This window comes from Geotrypetes seraphini, chromosome 3, assembly GCF_902459505.1.
Source record: "Geotrypetes seraphini chromosome 3, aGeoSer1.1, whole genome shotgun sequence".
Taxonomy (NCBI): Eukaryota; Metazoa; Chordata; class Amphibia; order Gymnophiona; family Dermophiidae; genus Geotrypetes; species Geotrypetes seraphini.
In genome coordinates, this window is record NC_047086.1 from 295163049 (window position 1) to 295186293 (window position 23245).

General features: G+C 41.0%; 1 protein-coding gene across 1 annotated transcript in view; it reads left to right on the forward strand.

Annotated features, from left to right (window-relative positions):
- RYR2 (ryanodine receptor 2) overlaps window positions 1-23245 on the forward strand; it is a 1389277-nt gene that overhangs the window by 1135476 nt on the left and 230556 nt on the right. The window contains 3 exon segments of the mRNA XM_033937646.1: window positions 79-158; window positions 2990-3066; window positions 15496-15569. Coding sequence (XP_033793537.1) covers window positions 79-158; window positions 2990-3066; window positions 15496-15569 — 231 coding nt within the window.

A 23245-nucleotide genomic window follows, 5' to 3' on the forward strand; every position in this document is an offset into this window, starting at 1 on the left:
TAAATCTTGCAACTTTTCCTTAGTGCAGCTAAAACACCTTTGCAGTATACATTTAACGTGATTTTATGTATTTTATAGGTCAAATGAGCCCAATGGTTGCATCTACTCTGAAGCTTGGGATTGCTATTTTAAATGGAGGAAATTCCACAGTTCAGCAGGTATAGTATATTTTTGTTTTTATAGAATGAAGTAAAAACCATAAAATTGTTCTGTCCAGCAATATGAACCCGAATACACCCTTTTTTATTGCAGGCCATGGCAGTAAAAGCTCCTACGCTCATAGGAATTCTATGAGCGTCGGAGAGTTTACCGTTGTGGCTAGCGACAAAAAAACCCTACTGTGGCTTCTTAAAAAGGTGGGTTAATTGGAAAGCCACTCTGTACAAATAATAATAAAAAGAACAAGAGGCAAACCCAGGGGTCATTTTACTAAGCTGCGTTCAAGTTGCCTTGGTATTTTTAGTACATGGGTACTTCTAGCACAGCTGTAAAATGGCCACCATTTTTTTTTTTCTTAGTGGCTATATGCTAATTTCCCAAATAGTGAGTGACCATTAGTACATGAGCCTTTACCGCCTCCTATTTTGTAGGGCGTAGGAGCTCCTGCGCTAAACAGTTAGCACTACCCCTGCAAGTGGGAAGTGTACGCTGATCCCAAAACTACTGTGGGACACCTGAGCATGTTCTGCAGTAGTGCCTTTTTAGCCTAGTACATTCCAGATGCATTAATTATAAATAAAAAAGATTCAATCAAATATAAACATAGGGCGTAATATAATATTTAAAAACAATTTCCATACCAAGTTAATTTTCTGTAAATTAAGTAACACCATCAACTTCCAAGCCAGATTATTGTTTTGAGTTCCTTATAGAAATCTTTAATTAACAAATTCAGGTAATTCTGAACAAGTCATGTTTTGCTCATGGTGAGCTGCAGTAGAAGGAAGCAGACTGTATATAGTTAATAATTTAAAACTCACATTTACAGTGGTACGTACAAGGAAGCAATGTTTAAGCATCCCAACAACAATTCAAATAAAATCACTGCTCCTTTGTCTATAACTAAATTCTTTTTTTGGAATGTTATTAGCAATCAGCACATTTTTCAGAGAGCATTCTGGATCATTCCATAACATACATGGCTTAGATGTCTGTCCTTGAAGTAAAGAAAGGAACTACCTTGGTTAATGATATGTCTTATATGAAATTCTATATAGTTGATGTACAGTAGGGCCATATTTAGTCAAAAAGAAGGAAGGAGATGCAACCCCATATATGTCCAACAGGTAGCACAACAGAGAGTAAAGTGGTATAAATAACCTTCCATTTCGAAACAAGACTTAAAACATGTGAAAAGAGGTACATTTTTTATTGGAGCAACTGAGCAAATTATGGGCCTGGGTCCTTCTCCAGTGATGGCCTATCTGCCAGGCTACTTAAGACACCCGTGTGATGCTTTATTAACCTTTCCCCTACCAGATGCTGCTGTTCTAGAGACAGGTATGTACTGCTTCATTCATATTTCTGGAGGGTGGGAGGGGGTTAGTGACCACTGGAGGAATGTGGGGGTCATAATTTAATCTCTCCAGTGGTCATCTGGTCAGTTTGGGCACTTTTGTGGCACTTAGATGCTTTGAAAGCAGATTTAGCTCAGAACGTCTAAATTCCGTCCAGGACTTTTTGGGAAAGGTTCAATTATAGGTGCAGGATGTCCAAGTATAAGCACATCCAAAACCCACCCATAACATGCCTTCTAACATGCCCCCTGGATTTTTATGCCAGAGGCTAGAATGCCTCACAAGACATCCAGAAAGATGGTTTAAAAAATTAGTACTTGGAGATCCCGGCAATTAGGACGTCCAAGTGCCAGCTTACGATAGTTTTGGACATCTTTATTTTTTTGATTGAGCTCCATATTTGTCTGAATTTCTCACCAATGATTCTTTTTCCTTGCCACAATAAGATGCAGCCCATCATTACAATACAGTCTTTTGTTTTTCCATGTATTGCCCCAATGCCCCATCCTCCTATGTAACTAAAACCTTCTTGATGACACCAGACTTTGAACCACCTATTGAAGTTCTTGCTATTTTGTAATCTTTCCTTTCCCCTTTCATGATTAGGTAGTACTTCTGAAAAAGCTATAGTATTTACCAAATGTTTTAACCCCTCTTTCCGCTCCCAAAAAGCTTGCTGTATTACAAATGGGGTTTATTGGACGGGTCATTTGTTCCCAGGTGGATAACAACATCAGTGTTCCCTTAGTTTCTTTCCTAATTATAGTCAGTATTTGTTTTTGGTACTCCTGGTAACTGAAGATCCTGGAAGGTATAATTATGTATAAATGCCATCAATTCTGCATGTGGAGTTACTAAAATGACTTTCCTGCACCCAGAATGCCTCTGATTCTACTTGTCTGGCTGCAGCTGAATTTTGTCTTGCCAAAGTGTTGACTAAATGAATTTCTCCAATCAGAAGGAGAATTTAAAAGGCAAAAATTTTGGGTAGTTCTTGATGTTCCTGGAAGGATCTTTTTAAATTTTGACCTCTACACAGTAATCCCCCTGATTGGTAAGGCCCGACTGTAGTACAGGAAGAGGCGGTCGGAGCATACAGCGAGTGATTTCCTTCACTTGCCGGCACTCCGGCTGCCATCTCCTGCCTCTCCAGCTGCCCTCCCCTGCCCCCCCTTCGTAGTCAGAAAATACCGCGAATGACCAGGACTGCGGACCGCAAATTTGCAGGGGAGCACTGTATTTGCAATATATAATAACATTAATTTATTGTTTTAAACATTTTTTTGATACTGGGTTGATGTGGTGTCGTTTTGAGACATTTAAAACAATGGGTTCATAGTAAATTATTTCTTACACTTTTCATAGTAGGTCCGCAAAACTTTGCTTTCAGTGATGTGAGAGTGTGTGTATACACATCTGTTGACAAATAGATGTGTTCTTATTCAAAGGGTATTTAACTTTCTTTGTTGTAGAAAATGCTTGTCTACCTCAAGGATAAAAAAGATGTGGGCTTCTTTCAGAGCCTTGCTGGGCTTATGCTGTCATGTAGGTAAGTCCTTTTTCTTCTTTCACCACTCTCTTTGTGAAAATATTTTATTGTTTTTACCATTGTTACACAACTGAGGTAGTAATAAACCTGTCAAATAACTGCAAGCTGACAGACATACTTCCAAATCCAGGTTTAAATGTCCATATATGAAGTGTAGATATGCATATATTTTATTAACAATAATCATTATTTTAGAAACACATCCATGTAGATTACATGCACATGTACATATTGATTTCACAAATCCACTGCAGTATATTCACATGAAGAGCATTTAGAGATTCAACAGGGCATGATGAGAGGTTGGACTAAAATCTGTACATGCATTCCTCATTTTACAAAGAGATTACAAAGTCAATATTTATGCCTGCTCAAAGGTATGCATGCATAGTTTTTGTTTTTTTTTTAAACGTGCTTGTTTCAGTCAGAGCTTTACAAAAGGGATTAAGGGAGTCATTCTCCTTAATCCCATGTAGTTCATGTCCACTTCCAAAATGAAACATTGCAGCTTCACTTTGTAATTGGCAACGCTTATAAATGTAGGGTTTTGAAATGGGATAGTTACATGTGGCAGTGATGCCATTTATTTTTTCAATATGTATCTTTCGTAAAATGGCTGCCCTGCTGCCATGCTGGCACAAACACGTGCACTCCTGTATGTATTTTAGAAAAGGTGCTGTGCTGTACACATCCCAACCTGGATTTCTACCATTCAATGTAAAATGGGCTCCAGATGAATACAGCATGACTCCACCTGCTCTGTGCCCAAATCTGCCCCCTAAATCTGCCTAGAGCAGAGTTACATAAAAGTGCACACACTCAGCAAATACTTTACTACATTAACCCCCCATTTTACAAAACCACATTAGGCTTTTTTATCGTCGGCTATGGTGGTATTAGCTCCGACGTTCATAGGAATTCTATGAGCATTGGAACTAATACTGCTGTGGCTGGTGATAAAAAAAACCTAATGCAGCTTCGTAAAAGGAGCCCTAAGTAAAAGGAGCTGTGCCCTCTCAAAACTTTTTGAAGCTCCATCTTTTACTTACCCCCTCTTTTACTTAACTGTGATAGCAGTTTCTAGCACAGGGAGCCGTGCTGAATGGCCTGCACTGCTCCCGACGCTCAAAGGCACTCAATGAGTGTCGGGAGCAGCGCAGACCATTCAGCGCGGGGCCCCGCGCTAGAAACTGCTATCGCAGTTTCGTAAAAGAAGGCCTTAGTCCTTGCTCACTTATTTAAATAGGGCAAGATATGTAGCAGATGACATCATAATTCATAATTCAATCTGCTTATTTCCATAGAATCTAATAAACAATGATATCATGACTATGCAAAAATGTAGTCCTTTGAGAGAAGGCTAGGACTTGCTGTTGCAATTTTATTATAAGAAAATTAAAATGGTATTTGGAATATTTGAATAAAAAGATTTATTTATAAAAGGAGAAAACTCTGACTTAGGTACACATTTCTGCTTAAAGCTACGTACTGTGTATTTCTGTGTAACTGTTTTTTGGGGGTTTTTTAAGTTCATGAAATATTTGACTGTCCCTTACTTCATAATTATTCTGTAACTGTTTTCTTTTGAATTTATATGCTAATTTTAGACGCTGATGTGCAAAGAAGACAAGTGCAAAAAACATGTTTGACATGTGGGACTTTATGAAAATGTGATTTCTTTTTCTATGCCAACTTACATTTTCTAACATTATTATTTTCCATATTGCCAGACTCAACTAATGAGTCTTCATATACTGTTTTAGTAATACAGCTTTCAGCACTCAGGTGTGTTATGAAAGATACTCTTGAACAAAGAAAACAGCTATTAAAATAGTTGAATTAATCAGTGAACCAGGAAGGCTCATATTTCATTCCTTTTCAAATTTATTAATCCATAATACAATAGAGGGTTTAAGTAGCACAAACCTTTTTTTCTTGGACTGGCAAACATTCTTAAAATATTGCTTTATGTATGCCAGCATTCTACAGCACTAGTCTTTTCTGTGCCTACAATCATTCATTTACTACAAGTATCTAATGTATTATTTTATTAAAAATTTGAAGAGGGCATCTACTGAAAAGCTAGTGGGAATGGGAAGACTATATGGGCCATATGTTCTTCATCAGCCATCATTTTCTGCTTCTGTGTTTTTATAAACAAGTACAGGTACTTGTCGACTTACGACCTATTCAAGTTATGACTGGTCGACTTTACGACACATTTACTACAGTTTCCCCCACCAGCTGTTAGCAGCCCCAGTCTCCCAACACTCCCAAGTCTCGCTACGCAGCAGTAATAATATAAAGAGGAGAAGGCACCACAACAAATGTTCACCACAAAGGGCTTGTGCGCTGCTTGACTTACAAATTAAGAAAATGTTGATAAAATATTACTTTAAGATAATTACAATATCATTACCCAGTCTAATACAGTATTCTTACCTTAGTCTAACATAGGTCGACCTACGTCCCGATCAACTTACAACCTGTCAGTCGGAACCAATTACGGTCGTAGATCGACGAGTACCTGTACATTTAAAAGCCCAAGATAACAGCATACATAACATGAGCACTTGCACATACTAACTGAAATAAGACACCTAGTTCCAGCATGAAAGCAAAACTTGACCACAACTTTATTTAACAGAAACAACAATGTTTGCTTCCCAGCCCATTATGTTTGTGGGGGTGCTGGAAAGAGGAAGTGGGCATCCCTCCTGCTAGGGATGTTGCGGGGATGGCTGCAGGAGGGATTGGACATCCCTCCTGCCGGTGATGTTAGCGGGTTAGTGTTGGCAGGAGGGAGTGGGCATCCCTCCTGCCAGGGTTGTTGTGGGGGGTGATGGCAGTAGGGAGTGGGCATCCCTCCTGCCATGGACAGAGTGTGTTTGTGTGTGTGTGTGTGTGGGGTGGGGTCCTGGGGTGGCGGATAAAGACCATATGGCCTATTTAGTCTGCCTAACCATGTCATTTACTATTCTTTCTTCTCCTTTAGAGATTCAATGTACTTATCTCAAGCTTTTTTGAATTCAGATTCATTTTTGTCTTCACCGGGAATCCATTCCACACATTCACCACCTTTTCCATGAAAAACTATTTTTCTGAGGACAAACAAGTATAATTTTCTCACATGCGGGTGACATCATCCATGGAACCTGGTATGAACACTACTAAGGGCTCCTTTTACAAAGGTGCGTTAAGGCCTTAACACGTGGAATAGCGTGCGCTAAATTTCCACGTGCGCTAGACCTTAACGTCAGCATTGAGATGGCATTATTCTAGAAGCGTACCGCGTGATTTAGCGCGTGGTAATTTCATGCGTGCGCTAAAAACGATAGCGCTCCTTAGTAAAAGGAGTCCTAAGTGTACTGTCTCTTTAAATCTTTAGGCAATGCCCATGCTGCATGCATTCCAATGCCTTCCCACCCAACATTGGCACACAGGGCCATCGGTTCTTTGTTTTCTGTGGAACTGATAAGTTGTGTCTTCAGTTTTCTCTTCAGCACGTCAAAGGTTTGCTACCTTTTTTTGGTGACTTCCCACACACATTTTTCTCTATTTTCCTTATAATTTCTTGTTTTTATTGTGTTCCAGTATTTTACTGACTTTTGTTCATTTTTGTCAGGAGGTATGGTCAGTCGTTTTTCTCCTTGGGATCTCAGTGGTTGCTTTGAGAAGTAGATTTGTAGTTTAGTTTTCATGTAGTACGTAATCATTTCATGGAAGGGTTTGAAAGCGAGGACCAAGGCCTTGAAGGTGCAGCGTTTTTGAATGGGCAGCCAGTGCATGGAAGCTAATGCAGGGGTATCATGGTCGCGGATGCCTAGGTTTTTCAGAAGACGGATTGCAGCATTTTGCACCCTTTGGAGGCGGGAGAGAGTTTTGGTAGGCAGACCCACTAGTAGAGTGTTACAATAATCTACGCGGGATAGTACAAAAGCGTAGAGTAGTTGGCCAAATTTGGGTTCTGAGAACTATGCATGTTTGGTTTTTAGCTGGCAGATGTAGTAGAAGAGGCGATACTAGTTTGGATACGTGATCTGTCATTGATAAGTTAGAGTCAAGAGTTATTCCTAGGCTGCGGACATTGTCTTTGGGTGTAAGGGTATTTGTGGCCCAGGAAAAGGACGGACAAGGGTATACGCATAGATCTTTGTGGATCCAGAGAAGTTCTCTCTTGGATTCAATTAACTGTAACTTGTTCCCGGTCATCCAGATCTTTATTTCAGTTAAACAAGATTGGAGGTTGTAGATTTGTGTGTCTTGGTGATGACCTAGGGGAAGATAGAGTTGTAGGTCGTCAGCAAAGGAGTGGATTCTAATTCAGTGTTTTCCCACTATGTCCAGTACTGGTTTGACATAGAGGTTGAAGAGGAGAGGTGATAGTAAGGCTCCCTGAGGCACTCCATAGTGGAGTGGTTTGGGTTCAGATAAGGATTTTCCTAGAAGGACTTTCTACGATCTGTCGGCCAGGAATGAAGAGAACCATTGAAGTGCGTTGTCACGGATTCCAATGGACTTTAGCCTGGACAAGAGGAGTGAGTGGTCATTGGTGTCGAAGGTGGCACTGAGGTCTAATAGTACCAGCAGTGGGTCATTTCTGTCATCTAGGTTTTTCCAGCAGTCATCTAGGATGTCCAAAAGCACAGTTTCTGTGCTGTGGTGTTTCCTGAAGCCCGATTGGAAGTTGGAGAGGGTGGCGTTTGTCTCCATGAAGTCTTGCAATTGTGTGGGGACTATCTTTTCCAATATTTTTGAGATGAATGGGAGGTTTGAGACAGGTATGAAGCTGCTTGGGTTGTCTAGGTAATGATAAGATTGGCTGCAGATCTTATCATCAGCCCATAATAAAGACCTCGTGACAGTTACAATAAGATAGGTTTATTAGCAATAAGCAAAAGGCAACTCACATGAAATAGCAAAGTACAGCATATTGGCTATAAGGATAACATACATACGAAATAGCAATCTGATGTTCTTTTGGGACTGATTCCTCACTCTCCTCCTTCTGTTATACCCGTCGGCATATTTATAGTAGCCTAGGGTACCACCTAGTTATAGATTACATCACATTCATCATTTTTATTGGCTAAATGGTGTATACACTTATCTTGGAGTCATACTGAAACGTGACATCATCTGGTGCCAAAACTGACCTTTCTAATTCCCCTGACACTGCATTCCTAATACTAAGGCAATAATTTCTGAGAGCAGAACACCCCTCCTTTCCTGAGCCAAGGAATCATTGTTGTTATTTTTTTTTTAAAGGACTTTCAAGAAATAGCTGTAGTTCTTAATTAAACAGAGACTAATTCTCAAGTGCAATTATAACATAAAAGACATGGTGAACAAAAACATACTCAGGCAGTTATAGAACACAACTGGCATGCAAGTTGTCATACAGGAAAAGTTTCTAAAGTGAAAAATACAAGTCACAGATACTTCCCCTCCCACCGCTGCAGTCAGCGGGAGAGAGAGAATGTGAGAGGGAAAAAACAAATTAAATCACAACAATCACCCTAAAAATTGCTCTAAATAGCATACACACCATTTAAAACAAAGAAAAGAAATAAAACAACTCTCATTCTCTCATATTCCAAGTCTTAGCCTGGAACCATACCATACCTAATATAGTGCATTAACTAAAAAGAATAGAAAGGCAAAAGAAAATAAGCTTAACATTGTTTCAGTTGAGCAAAACAAGCAAAGCAAGAGCAGACCACACACTGCATGTCAGCTTGATTAACACTGCTTGTATAAGCCACATAAAAAAATAACAATTCAACTGCAGTACTCAAAAAAAACTATATTGTCATGATCATGAAAAATAAAGCCTAGATGTCCAGCAACCAATATAGTGCACTAATAGTTTTATTTTTCCCTTTAGCGCTGTTCGAAAAAACAAACAAACCCCAAAACAAAACCATCTCATGAGTAAAAAGCATACTATGTACTACACACATAGTTCCCCTCTCGTAAGAAGGGAAAAAGAAAAAAAAAAGAAAAATAAATCACGAAGCATCGTCCAGGGCACAAAAACAAGAATTAAAGATTTAAAAAAAAAAAAACCCTCCAAAAATAGCCAGTGATAATTCTCTTATTCCCCAGGGTACAAACCATAAAAGAGCCGTACACTTTCTGTTATCTGCAGTTAAACACACAGTTATATAAGAACATAAGCAATGTTTCTGCTGGGTCAGACCTGAGGTCCATCGTGCCCAGCAGTCCGCTCACGCGGCGGCCCAACAGGTCCAGGACCTGTGCAGTAATCCTCTATCTATACCCCTCTATCCCCTTTTCCAGCAGGAAATTGTTCAATTCTTTCTTGAACCCCAGTACCGTACTCTGCCCTATTACGCTCTCTGGAAGCGCATTCCAGGTGTCCACCACATGTTGGATAAAGAAGAACTTCCTAGCATTCGTTTTGAATCTGTCTCCTTTCAACTTTTCTGAATGCCCTCTTGTTCTGAATGCTCTCTTGAGTAACGCCATGTCCTTCTTAAGGTATGGCAACCAATATTGGACGCAGTACTCCAGATGCGGACGCACCATCGCCCGATACAATGGCAGGATAACTTCTTTCATTCTGGTTGTAATACCCTTCTTGATTATGCCTAGCATTTTGTTTGCCTTCTTAGCGGCCGCTGCGCACTGTGCCGTCGGCTTCATTGTCATGTCCACCATTACCCCCAAGTCCCTTTCTTGGGTACTCTCATTTAATAGCATCCCTCCCATCGTATAGTTGTACCTCGGGTTTCTGTTTCCCACATGTAATACTTTATACTTCTCAACGTTGAACTTCATCTGCCATCTCGTCGCCCATTCCCCTAGTTTGTTCAAGTCCCTTTGCAATTCTTCACAGTCCTCTTTATTCCGAGCTCCACTAAATAGTTTATTGTCTTCTGCAAATTTTATTATTTTGCACTTCATCCCTGTTTCTAGATCATTTATGAATATATTAAATAGCAGTGGCCCGAGCACCGAGCCCTGCGGGACCCCACTCTTGACCCTCCTCCAGTCCGAGTAGTGGCCCTTCACTCCTACCCTCAGTTTCCTACCCGCCAACCAGTTTCTGATCCATCTATGTATGTCTCCTTCTACCCCATGGTTCTTCAGTTTCCGGAGTAGGCGTTCATGGGGCACCTTGTCAAAGGCTTTTTGGAAATCTAGATATATGATGTCTATGGGGGTCTCCTTTGTCCATCCGTTTGTTAATTCCTTCGAAGAAGTGCAATAAGTTCGTTAGGCACGATCTCCCCTTGCAGAAACCATGTTGGCTGGTTATCAGAAGTTTGTTTCTTTCAAGATGTTCATCGATGTTTTCTTTTATCAGTGCTTCCGCCATTTTCCCTGGAACCAAGGAATTCACCTCTTGATCCCTTTTTAAAGATGGGCGTAACATTGGCTATCTTCCAGTCCTCCGGATCATGCCTGTTTTCAGGGATAGATTGCAAATTTGCTGGAGTAGTTACGCTATCTCCTCCTTTAATTCCTTCAGAACTCTTGGATGGATTTGTCAGTTTTTAGTTTTTCTATCGGCCTGCATACATTTTCAAAGCTCACTTCCATGGATGTTAATTTTTCTGCTTGATTTCCATTGAAGAATTGCTCAGGTTCTGGTATGTTGGATGTGTCTTCGTTTGTGAATACAGACAAAAAGAACATGTTAAGTCTTTCTACCACTTCTTTCTCCTCCTTCACCACTCCCTTCCTGTCTCCGTCGTCCAGCGGTCCCACCTCCTCCCTAGCCAGTTGCTTCCCTTTAACATATCTAAAGAACTGTTTGAAATTTCATACTTCCCTGGCTAGCCTCTCTTCATACTCTCTTTTGGCTTTTTGAACCACTCGGTGACATTCTTTTTGATACTTCCTGTGCTCTTTCCAGTTCCCCTCAGTTTTGTCCTTTTTCCATTTCCTGAATTAATTTTTCTTATTGCCTATCACTTCCTTCACCATTTTAGTTATCCACGCCGGGTCTTTTGTTCGACTCTTTTTGCACCCCTTTCTGATTCTGGGAATATACAGATTTTGCGCCTTGCTCACCGTGTTCTTGAGAAAAGACCAGGCATGTTCTACCGTTTGCCATTTTTTGGAAGTGTTCCTAAGTTTCTTCCTTACCATTTCCCTCATTGCTTCGTAGTTTCCTTTCCTGAAGTTGAAAGTTGTCACTATGGTTCTCTTTCCTTTCGGTATTCCTACCTCAACCTTGAACTTGATCATGTTATGATCGCTGTTTCCCAACAGTCCCACTACCTCTACTTCCTTTGCAGGTCCCCTTAACCCATTTAGGATTAGAACCAGCATCATACATATGTGTGTGCACACATCTGCAAAGTAAATGTAAGGCATTATAAAATGTCTGCTCGGACTTCAGTCTCGAGCTCATACTGTCATAAAAAGCACTACTTTTTCTTCTGTTTCTTATTTGCCATAAGGGTGAAGGGAAAAACAGAAAATTAATAGGCAAATCACAGTTACAACATAACATAAGAACAGTCCTTTTCCACTAAACACAACATATAAAGCAAAAGAACTGGAAATATCTGCTACTTGAACGCTAGAACTATCCTGCACTAGGGTTAAGTTTCACATTCTTATCTGTTCAAATTCTTAAACAACTGAGACAGTGAATTTTCCATGCTTTCATCGCATGTGTGTCCTTGCCAACGGATGAACTAACAGGATTTTCGGCTAGTTTCGGGGTACTTTAAAATCAAATTGAACATGCCCAACGGGCTCTGTGTTTGCAGTGGCAGAGGTACACATTGGCCTAGTCTTCACTTATTAGAAGGAGTAAGTGAAGTGAATTCCCCTGTTGGACACTGCCAGTGCTGAAGATGGTCCGTTGAATAGGGTAAGTCTGGAGCATAATCTGTGCAGTAGTAGTTATTCTGACCATTGTTAACGGGAGGGGGCATACCAAGACCTCGGTCTCCCTCTCTATCACTTTGATTAGTATCTGCACCCAACATTCGGTTGCATAGTGGCCATGTTTATTACAGGACCAGCATTGTATTTGGGACTTGTCCTTAACATTCCCATAACTTCTACCTCTGGGAATTCCACATCCACTACCTCTCATACCTTGATAACTTGGTCCAGAACCTTGAGCACTCTTTGGCCAGGGAGCGTTATTTTGGGCCCATTGAATTTGTGCAAGCTAAACTGTTTGGTTTCGTGCCTCCTGTACATCTTCTATCACCTGTTTAATTGTATCAGTATGCTCCTGTTTATTGCCTACTTGTGCTTTTTGTGTTTCCTGTCCCTGTATCTGTAGAACTAGGGGCTTCGTCTCGACTTGTAACAGTTCTCTCTGATCCTTATTGCTAGCTTCATTTAATGATGTTGAATAGTGTACTATGTGAGAAAAGATTACTGACCAGCACTTGCCTACCATGCTGACAACACTATCAACTGTGTATTGTATGCTTTTAAGCATCGCATATTTGAGTGTCTGAAAGACTAAGCTGCTCATTTTATCTTTGGAACAAGGTTCCCCTATTTGCGATTCCCATTTTCCCTCAAAATCCTGAATGAAAGAATATATGTCTGCACCATGTTTGTATTTTAGGAAAGTGAGCTTAGACCTCTCTTTCTCATCTGGGTAACAGGACCTCAGGGCACTCCGCACTGCTGATCTATAATTGTTAAATCTGTCACCGTCAAAATTCTTAACATCAATTAGCAATGCCAGCGTCAGTGTGGTATGACCTACACACTCGGCTAACAGGGAACGAACGTTGCCGAGAGCTAATTCCCATTGGGATATGATTTGCTCAAATTTAGATATCCAAGGAGAGGCTCCCGCAAGCAGAGGTAGAAGTTGAGCCTTAACAGAAAACTTAACTGCAAAGCTCCATGCTACATAATCAGTTTTGATCTTCCCTGTGTTAGATTGTGTAATCATAAGTGGGGCCTGAAGCACCTGTGGTGGAGTGGGTTGGGTCGGAGTTGGTATTGGGATATCAGTGGGAACAGGTGAAACAAGAATAGCTGGGATGAGAGCGGCTTGCAATGCATCAACGGAGACCCACACTGGGGTGGTTTGGAACGGAGATTTTGTCAGGACATCAGTAGGGGTTAGTGGAACTTGGGCAACTGGAACAGCATCCGGTTGCAGGTCATCATTGAGCATGGCAGAATGTGATAACGGGTGTAATTCGGTGGGTACAAACTCTAGAGGATGCTTAATAGAGTCTTCCAAAGTCAGTCTCTCAGAACTACGGTATTCAACCTCAGATGTGTCCAAAGTAATTAAAAACTGTGCTGAGTCTAAATGCTCGTGTAATCTGATTTGGTAATCAAAATGTGAGTATTCCCTTTCTTATCCTGTATCAGCTCTCCTACACAGATTCTGTCATGTGCCTGGGTTTGTGTCATTTCATTTCTTTCCCTATCTTGTTTTGTTGGGATGTCATCTCTAAAGTGTCCTTGATGAACATGGTCCCTTTCATTCACATCTGTCTCTTGTCTGGTTTCTTGTTCGGGCCACCACTTAAAGCTTGCTTCATCATGAAGCGTGACAGCAGCTTCTCTCACTCCAATCGGTAAGGAGGTAGATGGCTCAGGGCTAATCAAAGATGGGTCAGGTTCAGGATTATTGAAGTGGCTAATAGAGCAATCACTATTATAAGGGTCAATCTCTTTAGGATAATTGTCAGAAACACAAGATTCAGGGTTAATACGCCTACTTGCAGGCATCAATTCTACAATGTGTGTGATTTTATAGGCACCAAAATATAAGTTGGGCGTGCCCTAGGGCATTGCAGGAAAGTTAACTCCCTAGACTCCACCAAAAATATATAAACCTCAAATCTAAATTTTTAAGATAAGGAGCACCCTCAGTGTGAGTTTGAAACTTTAAAGCGTGAGTCAAAGAGCAGCTCTATTGCTTAGAATAGCAAAGCCAGCAAACAGATGTACAGTATGTGCAGCCCCCAGTGTTAGGGCTAGGGGGAGACTTCGAATATGTGTAGCCCCTGGGTTAGGGGGAGACCCCCGAGTATGTGCAGTCCTTGAATGTTAGGGTTAGGGGGAGATCCAGAGTATGTGCAACCATGGGAATTAGTGGGTGGGAAATGTCCAATGGAAATTGTCTGGGTGGTTACTGACCTAGAACTGTATTTCTTTACTTTTTTTGCAGCTCTTTATCTTTAATCTTTATTACTTTTGATGGATCTTTCATGTGGCCTGGTGAGCTTCAAGGCAGTTTACAATAAATGGTCCAAATAAAAGAACAGAGAAATCCAGGTCTTCAAGCCAAAGGAACTTTAATAGCAACCATATAAAACAAACATTCACATGACTTGACACCACCTGTATTTTGGCTGTAAAGCCTGCCTTAGGAGTCCAAGAATGTATGAGAAAGATATGAAAACAATATACAAATAACATCTAAAAGTGAACACTGTATGATTAATAGTAAAACAAGCGTGTAAATTTTAAAAAAAACCCCAACCTTACCTAACACTCGGGGGCTGCACATACTCGGGATCTCCCAATGGCTTCAAGAGGTGCGCTCAAAGCAAATGGGTGATCTGAGTCATGCACCTGCACTCTTGGTGCATCAGATGCCTTGGACTTGACCATGTTCCTAACTAAGTTTCAAGTTTATTAGGATTTTATATACCGCCTATCAAGGTTATCTAAGCGGTTTTACAATCAGGTACTCAAGCATTTTCCCTCTCTGTCCCGGTGGGCTCACAATCTAGCTAATGTACCTGGGGCTATGGAGGACTGAGTGACTTGCCCAGGGTCACAAGGAGTAGCGCGGGGTTTGAACCCACAACCCCAGGGTGCTGAGGCTGTAGATCCAACCACTGCACCACACACTCCTCTTGTTTTCTCTGTTTGCAAATGCAGTTGAGGATACAAAGGGCTCCTTTTACTAAGCTACGTTATAGCTGCGCACGGAATAGCGCATGCTACAATGCCATGCTCGCTAGATGCTAACGCCAGCATTGAGCTGGCGTTAGTTTTAGCTGCGTAGCACGAGGTTAGCGCGCACTAAAAACGCTAGCACACCTTAGTTAAAGGAACCCATAGTGTGTGGAAGGTTAAATAGGGGTCTCAGTTCACAAGCACGCAGCTGAAATCTCCCCCAAATGGCCACTTTTCAATGTTTGTATATACATTTAAGTGATGAAAAATCCATTTACCTGGATGTGGCTTATATAGGTGGCTTAACTTTATATTTGCACTTATAATCTTTTAAAGAATATCCCATAATTAATAATCAGCTCTTCTCTCCATATCTAGGAAATGTTCAATATTTGCTAAGGTGTCAGAAAGATGTGCAGATTTATAAAATCCACAACAAATCATTTGTATTTTTGTGTTTCAGGGAATGTGTTCAATATGTATTTCTCCAATAAAATAATAATTGAGATAGCAATAGGACTTCTGTTTTGTTTCTATTTTTCATTCCAGTATTCTTGATCTAAATGCATTTGAACGACAAAACAAAGCAGAAGGCCTTGGCATGGTGACAGAAGAGGGATCAGGTATTGCCACCCTAATGAAAAGGGCCACTGACGTTTTGTAATTTTCTTCTTTGCATTCAGTACACAGTATGACGCTACAATACATCAGCCAAGAGCTTTGTAAGCCAATCATAGATTTTTTTATATATATATTCAACAACACATTTATGGTTTAATAAAAATTATATTAGAGTAGAATGGACAACTAGCAATCATAAGTGAATTCAATGACATGATGGGAAATATCCTCTTAGAAAGTCATCTGATAACTGTGAAACAGGACGAGCATTTTAAGCCATTTTGGAAATCTGTTTGGGTTGAAAAGTGCTGTGTTGTTCAGTCTACTTATGCCCTATATAAATCCTTAATTAGCTTATACAAAAAAAATGATTATTATTTGTTTGGCAAATTGACTGTATTTGAATAATTTAGGATGCTGAATACTCAAAGAATATAAGAGCTTGAGAGGTTGCCAAAAGATACATTGTTCTGAAATACTGTTTCCAATTCATTCTGTTTAATTTGTCTTTCAACACATAAAAGGTGATTTCACACTACTTTTTGATTTTGAACCAATTTGGTGTTTATTTCTGTTTTGTCCAGCTGAGATCTGTCATCCTGTTAATGTACTTGTCTGAAATCTTTTAGTCTTTTTTTGTAATAATACTGCTTGCTATTAAAGCAAATATTTACCCCAGGCAACTCATTCATCTACCTTTTCCTCGCCTTAACTTTCCCTAATTTGCAATGGTCTACCTTGCTATTATAGTTGGCATCTGTTTGTTTTGTTTCTTTATTTTATATTCAGTTGATATGAACTTGACTATTTATTTATTTCATTTTTCAAATCATATTTATTCTTGTTCCTCCATGTATCATGTGGCCTAAACTTGTTTTACTGAGTTGTTTTTCTTATTTTCCAGTTCCTTTAATGTGTAAATAAGTTAATTCAACTGTGCTCTAATAAGTCAAAATGCAGTAGACCTGCCCCTCTGAAATACTGTTTCAGACTCATACTAAAGTCAGTGGCATAAATTCTGCCTAAGCAACCCCCACAATTTAGGGGCACAGTCAAGAAAGACTCACAGTGACCCAATACTGCAGATGTAAAGGTAGATTAAAGCAAACACTACTTACTTTTTAAAAAACTGCCATGCCACATCCAACCAGCTACTTTTAATGAAGTTATTTGAGTCCTTCCCTGCAGTGCTTAAAGGTCTTTGTCCCTGCTGCTGGACAGAACTCTTGTGCCAACAGTGGTGAAATAAAATTGCTGCTAACATGAGACATCAGTCTCACTATGGGAGATGAAGCACTTAGCGCCAAATTCTATATATGGTGCCCAGAAAATCAGCACAGATCAGCATATACAGAATTGCGCTTACCCCCTCTTTTGCTAAGGCATAGTGAGGGGTTTTAACGGCGGTAACTGCTCCAACGCTCATAGGAGTTTTATGAGCGTCGGAGCAGTTTCCACCGCTACTGGCAAAAAATCCTGCGCTATACCTTAGTAAAAGAGGGGGTTAGTGTCTTTATGCAGCATTACACTTAAGTGCATTCATTTAGGTTATTTAGGCCTGAATGCCTGCATCTAAGTTGTGTGCAGATGTGGCCACATTGCATCTAACTTTTAGGAATGTCCATGATCTGCCCATGCTTCTTCCCTGGCCATGCCCTTTTTTGATATTACACACTAGAAGTGAGGTGCATCACTTTATAGAATGCGCCTACCAAGTTGTGTGTGTAGCTTCTAATTAGTGCCAATTAGCATGTTAATTGCCACCTATAATTGCCAATTGGCATGTTAAGCAATTAAGTTGCATGTGCAAATCGACTGTGCACACTGATTTGTGTGCACAACATAGGATGCCATATATAGAATTTGGGCCTTAGTGCTTCTCCAGCTACTGGATGGCCTCAAGTAATTTAATTAAAGAAAATTGAAGGGTGGAGTTATGACAGTTTTGTAAAAAGTAAATAACTGCTATGCTGTGACTGCTTCTTTCCCCACCCTCCACCATGGGGTGCCTTCAGCAGACTTTTTCTTGAGGGCCTCTCATTTGAATTTATGTCCTGTCTAAAGTCATATCCCAAGGTTAACTAGCCATAAATGTTGGCCAACCATATGTAACTGCTTAAAGTTCTCTTCATGGCACAGAGACCATTGTGTCCCATTATTTAGATCATAAGCAGTGGAACACTTTTTTTTGTTTGGGAAGGAGCCCAAAAGTTCCACCCTAGACCCCACCCCAGACCTACCTAAGCTCCTTCTCAGACCCTGCCCCCATAATAGTACTAATTGTAAATGCCATTTCTTCCATTCATTTTTCTTATACACACAATATATCCTATTAACAATACATAATGGAAACCACAAAATTAAACTACACAAAGCATGCTTTTTTCTCCTCCCCACCCCTGCACAGTATTTCTTCCTCTCTCCTCCACTCCCATGTGCAACATATCCCTCTCTCTCATTCTCCACTATCTCTCTCTCTCTCTCTCTCTCTCTCATTCCCTCCCTTGCTGCAAAGGGAGTAGGGAAAGAGAGACAGAGAGAGTTTCTGGGTGCATCTTTCCAACTCCCTCTATTGCCACATCCAACATTTCTCCCTCTTATCTCCCGGACAGTGTGCAGCATCTTTTGCCCCTGCCCACCAACCCCACGACCAACATTTCTCCTTCAATCACCTCTTTCCATCACCATGCCACATCTCTTCCTCCATTCCCTCCACCACCATATTCAACATTTGTCCCTCTTGCATCCTTTTCCATCTGCCCCACTGTTACTTATCTACCACCATATCTGACATTTCTCCCTCTTATCTCTCTCTACCTCACTCCTCTCCCACCACCATATCCAACAATTCTCTCCCTGCCTATGCCCAACAATTCTCCTCTTTTTTTCTTCCATTCTGCATGTACACCATCTCTTTCCCTTTCACTCACACCCATGCTCAACAATTCTCCATTTTTATTCCCTCCCCCACCTCAGCATCTCTCCCTCCCTCCATCCATCCTATGTCCCAAGTTTGTGCTCCCTCCCTTCCTTCCTTCCAGCCTTTTCCCAAGCTTGTACCCCCTCTCTCTCACTTCTGTGTCCCAATACGTTCCCTCTCTCCATTCTGTATTCCATATCATACCCCATCCTTCCTTCCTTCCTTCCTTCCTGTGTCCCAAGTTCATGCTCCCTTCCTTCCTTCTGTGTCTCAATGTGCCACTCCCTCCTGTGTCACAACACACCCCTCTCCCTCCCTTCTCTTACCCAATGCGCCTCTCTCCCTCCCTCCCTTATGTGTCCCAAATTCATGCCCCCTACCAAGGATGCATACCTATGTTCTGGCTGGCTCTAAGACATCCAAGTAGGCCTCCTCCTCCTTCTTTCCAGCTGCACTTCTTTCTTCACAAAGTCACAGGCAGCCACAGAGTATGGCCAGAGGTCCTGGTGTGCTGGCTGCGGAGCCTACAACCAAAAGATGTGCGGCCATGCAGCTTAGAGGGAACATAGCTTTATTCCTTTCCACTTTTTATCTAATCAACTTTCTCCTCTCATCTAGCTTTCACATTTCTCATCCTCCTATTCCCTTTTATCTGCTTCCCATTACCACATTTCTACTCTGGTATACTCATTATTCTGCTCACTCATCTCCTTGACAACTCTCTCACATGGATCCACCATTTCTAGCATCTCCCCTCCTTGTCATTTACTCCACACTTGTAACCCATTTCCTTCCTCTCTTTCCCTCCAACATCTATCCTTTCTGCCCTTCTACTCCCTCCTCCCAAGTTTGACATCTCTCTCCCCCTTCCTTGCCTCCAATCCATATCCCCTCTGCCTTTCCATGTCCATCTCTCCTATCCCTCCTCTGCTCATCCTGAGTCGCCCATCTCTCCCTTCCCCATCTTGCCCTCTCCACCAAATCTATCCCCCTCCCCATTTTGCCCCTCCACATCCATTTCTACCTTTTTCACCCCTCTGCCAGCTCTCCCTCTCCCTGACCCCCTCTGCCTTCCTTGATGTCCATCTCTCCCATCCATCTCTGTCCCCCTTCTGCCCCCTCTGCCACCTCTCCCTGTCCTCCTACCCTCTCTATCATCCCCGTCTATCTCTCCCTGTCTCTCACAAATCTAACATCTTTCCCTCCCTCCCTTACTCCATTCCTCACATCTCTCCCTCCTTTCTTCATTGAGTCCATTTCTCCTTTCCCCCACTCCCTCTCCCCCAATCCTATATGCTCTCTCGCTACCTTCTACTCCTCCCCCGAATCTGAAATGACTTGGGTGCGGCCTTATTTCTAGGGCATTCCGGTGGAAGACGCACCTTGCTACCGGCCAGCACACCTGCTGCTCGGGTCTCTCTGCTGTGTCCCGTCACCAACATCTACTCCTCCCTCCCTCTCCCACCATATGTGTACCTTAAATGTCTTGTAAAAGTGCAGCGCCGCACTGCTACATGCCCTAGCAGAAACAGAAAGTTGTCAGAGAGAGCAGGCCGCAGTGGAGAGAAGACGCCGGGGCCAGCAGCAGTGCTTTGCTGTGTTATTACAAGATATTTAAGGTAGACACATGGCAAGGGGGGGGAGGAGGAGATGTTGGTGACGAGATGTGGTAGAGAGAGCCGACCAGCAGACATGATGACCGGTAGCAAGATGCTGTTCCCAGCCTTGTAAGAGGTGCTTCTTTCCGCACAGGATTCCCATCGGGCCCTGTTACAGTACTACTGGCAATTTGGGGGGAGGCCATGACCCCTGTGCGCCCCCCCCCCCCATTCCAACACCTAGGGTTCAGATACTAATTTTTTCTGGATGTCATAACAGGGCAGGTTTGAATTTTTCAGGGGCTTTTTTTGTCTAAGAAAAAGCATTTAGACTTGCTTTTTCATAGGCATTTCAGACCAATTTATTAAATCTTCAGGACAGTAGTATGCTGTATAATATTAATAACATTTGAAATGACTTTTTAAAATATTTTGAGGGGGTTGTTTTTATTTATATCCCTTATAATTAACCCCTACTTTTATCAAACTGCACTAGAGGTTGGTGGCTGGTGAGATAAATGCTCCGACGCTCCTAGGAATTCTATGAGTGTCACAGCATTTACCATGCTGTCCCGTGCTAAAAACCTCTAGCTTGATAAAAGAGAGGTGTAAATATTGTCTCAAAATTGCATGCAGATATAGTTTTTGATAGCAAGTTTTCATCGATTACATGTAATTAAATGAACTCACTTTGATTGGGATATTAATCTGTCTTTTTTTCTTTTGAGGTTTTTTGTTTTATTTTATTCTGTTCTGTTTTGTTTTTTATCTGTCTTTTTTTAATTTACAGCTAATTTGCCAGAACTGTTACTGCATATGTTTTTTATCTGCTGCTAACAGAAAACAAAATCTCAACCTTTTCTTTTCTTCCCATTTTCTTTTCTTTCAAATTAAATGTACTGTCCTCCCTTCCTCAGTGATCACTCATGAGCGTGGTAATTATTCTAAACAAAGTCTTGCCTTTGATTTTCCCTACCCTCATTTTTGTTAGTTCCATGTCAGCACTGTACAGATCCTGAATCCAATTGTTTTCTTTTCCTCCTCTTAAATAAGTGGGTTCTTTATTTTTATTGTGTATTTTCAGGGTGTTTTTGTGTCAACTTTCTCCATCTTTTTGTTCTTCCTCCCTTTCTCAGGATTTGCACAGTAACTGGCTTACTAGATGTAAGAGCAGCCAGCTTTTTTTAAATTATTTAATTTTAGTTTCCTTTTCAATTTGTTAATGGGCCCAGTCTTTGCAGTGGTTGGGTGTATAATAGAAATGTGTGACGTGGTCCTTCTGTGGTACTTCTGTTGTGTATTAAATGTAGCTCAATGCAAGTACAGGAGATCAGTGGTGGATCCAGAATATGTTTGAGGTGGGGGCACCAGAAAAAAAAGAGGAAATATATTGTACCATTGGCTGGATTTACATTATGCAGTCACGTATTCATGTTTTTCAGATGTCACATTTCTCTTGCATAAGGTTCTTCATTATACCTTCCATGCAGAAAAGCAGGGTTAACATTTAAGAAGTAACACTGTTTACAAATGTAAATATCACCATTTGCTCTAATACTATAGTTAATAGCTTTCTTCAGTTCAATTCAGTTAATACTTGGAGGCATTATGTAAATCCATCCATTGTTTCATTTCAAGGGCAATAATGGATTTTTCTTTGAAGCCTTTAAAGTCTTGCCTTACTGTCAATCCCCAAAATTGTCAGGATAGTTAGCCTAAGAAATGCATGAAATCTGATATTTTATAAACCTTGTTTGGGAATTGCTAAAAAGGGCAGAACTTGAGGAGAGTGTTTTATCTTTATCTCCTTTCCTTATAACTCCAAGGTAGTAAAGTTGATACACAACGAAAAGCATGGTCTTGGTTGAAATTTGATATAGAAATGCAGAAGATGTTAATTTCCTTTGATATTGATTATATTCTATTATTATTCCAAGCTTCATTTCCTTGCATTAGGTAGTAAAAGCTACAGTAAGTGGTTATGTAGCTACAAAATGTTGCTCTTACCAATGTTTTCCTCCTGTGCTGCTCCCCATGTATGCTGTCAGTTCTGAGACCCCTTTCATAATAAATGCCTTCCCTTAGAAAATTCTGGAACCCCCACTGGTAATCACGCCAATGATTCTTCAGCAGATGTGTTTCTCACTTGTTTTGTGGTATAGTGTTGTATCCTCTGTATGTTATTTGTTTTTATTATTGTTAATTTTATTACCAAAAAATTAAAAGCTAAAGGTTCAAAACCAAAGACGTTCCAAGAGTTCACTTCATTTCCTTTGTTTCCATTGTTTTCCATCAGAACTTTCATAAACAGTACCATTTTCCCATAATGAGCTTGAAAGTGCAATTTTCCCTTCCTGAGCCTATAAACAAATAATGATATATATGTAATATTTTATTTAAAGTCTTTGTATCCTCCGGTTGAGTACCAGCTTTGTCATGATAATTTTGGAGTCTTCAGCTGTGATGGCAAAAGAAAGTTGTGTTACATTTGCAGAAAGGTGAACATTTTATAGGCTTAAGTATACATACTTATTGACCTCATTCACAATTGAACGACTATCCAAAGTAGCAAATTCGTCTAGCTGTTGAAATCTACCTTTTTTCTTGCATTGTTAAAAATGTATGGGAGCAATGTTAAGTCAGCAATGGTTAGCATTTCTTTACACACTGCCTGCCGCTGACTAAATTAGAACCAGATAATCAGTGCCGTTTCCTATCAGGATACCAGCACTGAATATCTAGGTATGGGGTTGGGGAGGGCACTAGAAGTTACTTGCATGTCACCAAAGTTCAGTAGTAGTACCTGGATAGCTAACTGGTTAACTAAGGACAACCTTTTTGCTAGCTATTGGCATCATCCAGGTAACTCCTGACTGTGCCCTGACTTTACTTCTCCCCCCCCAGACCACCTCAGACTAACTGGATGGTGCTGTGATGGTTAGATAAGATATTCAGTGGCACTACCCATTTATGTGTCGGGACCTGGGCAATACTCGTTCACTTGGGGGGGGGGACTGCATAGTAAAGGGGTGTTTGGGGGGCAGACCACCCCAGGCACCATCTTCATAGGGGCACTGGCACCTTGCCTCCTGTCTGCCCCTCTCATGTACCTCTTGAAATGTTTGCCAGCGCGAGCAGCATCTTCCACTTGCTGCTGACG